Raw genomic sequence first — 1,742 nt, forward strand, 5'->3', positions numbered from 1 at the left:
CTTGTAATGCCTGGGCCAGTGCGTGGGGATTCGACGTCATCGGGCACACCCTGACAGCCGTGGGCCCGCGCCCCGGGGCGGGGAGACACGACGGTGGCGGCGTTGGGCGCTTTTTCCTCTTTCCCGGCTCCGCCCCCCTCCTGCCCGCGGCCCTCGGCGGGGGCCTTTCATGGCCGCCCGGCGCAACGCCAATGGATGGGGAGCCCTGGGGGGCCGGGCTCCGGAGGCGGCGGGGGGCGGGGGATGCCGGCCGCTCTAGATGTTTCTCGGGCCGGGGGGAAGTGGTCAGCAAGTCGCATCGGCCAGGGGGGGGGGGGGGGGTTCCTGCCGGGCCGGCACCGTCAACTAGTGGGAGGGGTCCCCCGCCCCCCGTCCGGGGGGGGGCGCCCGGGGTGTCACCCCCCTCGACCGCGGCCCCGGCGCCGGCGCGACGCGCATCACACATCCACCCCGACACCGAGACGCGGGACACACGCCGCCGAGGGGCGCCCCACCCACTGGGGCCATGTAAAAGTACCGGGAATGCGGCGATTGCCCAGTTGCGCAAAGACCCCCCCCGCCCCTCTTGGCTCTAGCTGGCTCTGGCTGTGGCGGGCGTGGCGCATCACGCCCGGCGGGGTGGCGGTGGCGGGGGGGGGGGGGGGGGGGAGCTGACGGGACAGTTCTTTTGCTCCAAGTGCCGGTGGGCCCGGCTCCTCGGGCCTATTCGAGCCATGGAAAGCCTCAGCCCCTGCCCTCGTCCCCTCCGTCCCCCTCGCGCCCCCTCCCTCCCTCCCTCCACCGCCCTCCACCGCCCTCCACCGCCCTCCCCTCGCGCCCCCTCTGTTCATCGCCCCTCGCCCCCTCCCGGAACGCTGTGCGTGTGCTGCGCACGTCCTGCGCCCTGCCCCTCCCCCTTCCCGTGTATCGCCTTGCACCGCCACCGCCACCGCCACCACCGCCCGCCTCCTACCCTCCCGACCTGGTACCTGACATCTCGGACCCCCTTTCGCCCCTCGCCGGCGCCACCCCGCCCCCGGCATCACACTCGCACACGAAGCCTCCCTCTCAACACCATGGTGCGTGTCCCCTTTCGTTGCCTGCCATGCCCGTATCCCCTGCTCCTCCTGACACCTCGCGCTCCCTCCCCCCCTGCCGCTCTTCCTGCGTGTGCGGATGCCTGTGCGTGCGCCCCCCCCCCCCCCTCCCTCCCCCTAGTCCATCATGAGCTATAACGGTTCGGCCATGCTCGCCATGGTCGGCCGCGACTGCGTCGCCATCGCCTCCGACACCCAGCTCAGCGCCAATGGCCAGATGATTTCCACCGACTTCCAGCGTGTCCATATGGTCAACAACAATGTCATGATCGGCATGAGTGGCCTTGCCACCGATGTGCAGACCCTGTGCGTCGGTCTCTCCCCTGGCGTCTCTTTGCTTTTGGCTAGGGCTTCCCCCCCCCCCCCCCTCTCCCATCCCCCTTCGCCGGAGTATGGCGAAGCGGGCTCTCGCTGGCCCCTCACCGGCTCCCCTCCGACTCTGACCCTCGCCCATCCCGGTTTCGCTTCCTCCGTCCGGTGTCTGCTGTGCCCCTACAGGTGGGCCGACTTCCGTGCCCGCACCAAGATGTACAAGCTCCGCGAGGAGCGTGACATCAGCCCCCGTGCCTTTGCGCATATGGTGTCTTCGGCTCTGTACCAGCGCCGGTGCGTTGAGCGCGGCCTCGCCTCGGTCACCGGGCCGGGCCCACGGCCTGCCCCGGCCCC

General features: G+C 71.4%; 1 protein-coding gene across 1 annotated transcript in view; it reads left to right on the forward strand.

Moving 5' to 3' along the window:
- Positions 1 to 770: 770 nt before the first annotated feature.
- Positions 771 to 1,742, forward strand: part of H696_04719 (20S proteasome subunit beta 3) — a 2,163-nt gene continuing 1,191 nt past the window's right edge. The window contains exons 1-4 of the mRNA XM_009498582.1: positions 771 to 856; positions 1,040 to 1,058; positions 1,198 to 1,382; positions 1,575 to 1,682. Coding sequence (XP_009496857.1) covers positions 1,056 to 1,058; positions 1,198 to 1,382; positions 1,575 to 1,682 — 296 coding nt within the window. The 5' untranslated portion in view covers positions 771 to 856; positions 1,040 to 1,055. The remainder of the gene's footprint in view (positions 857 to 1,039; positions 1,059 to 1,197; positions 1,383 to 1,574; positions 1,683 to 1,742) is intronic.

The sequence above is a fragment of the Fonticula alba genome (assembly GCF_000388065.1).
Source record: "Fonticula alba strain ATCC 38817 unplaced genomic scaffold supercont2.8, whole genome shotgun sequence".
Taxonomy (NCBI): domain Eukaryota; order Rotosphaerida; family Fonticulaceae; genus Fonticula; species Fonticula alba.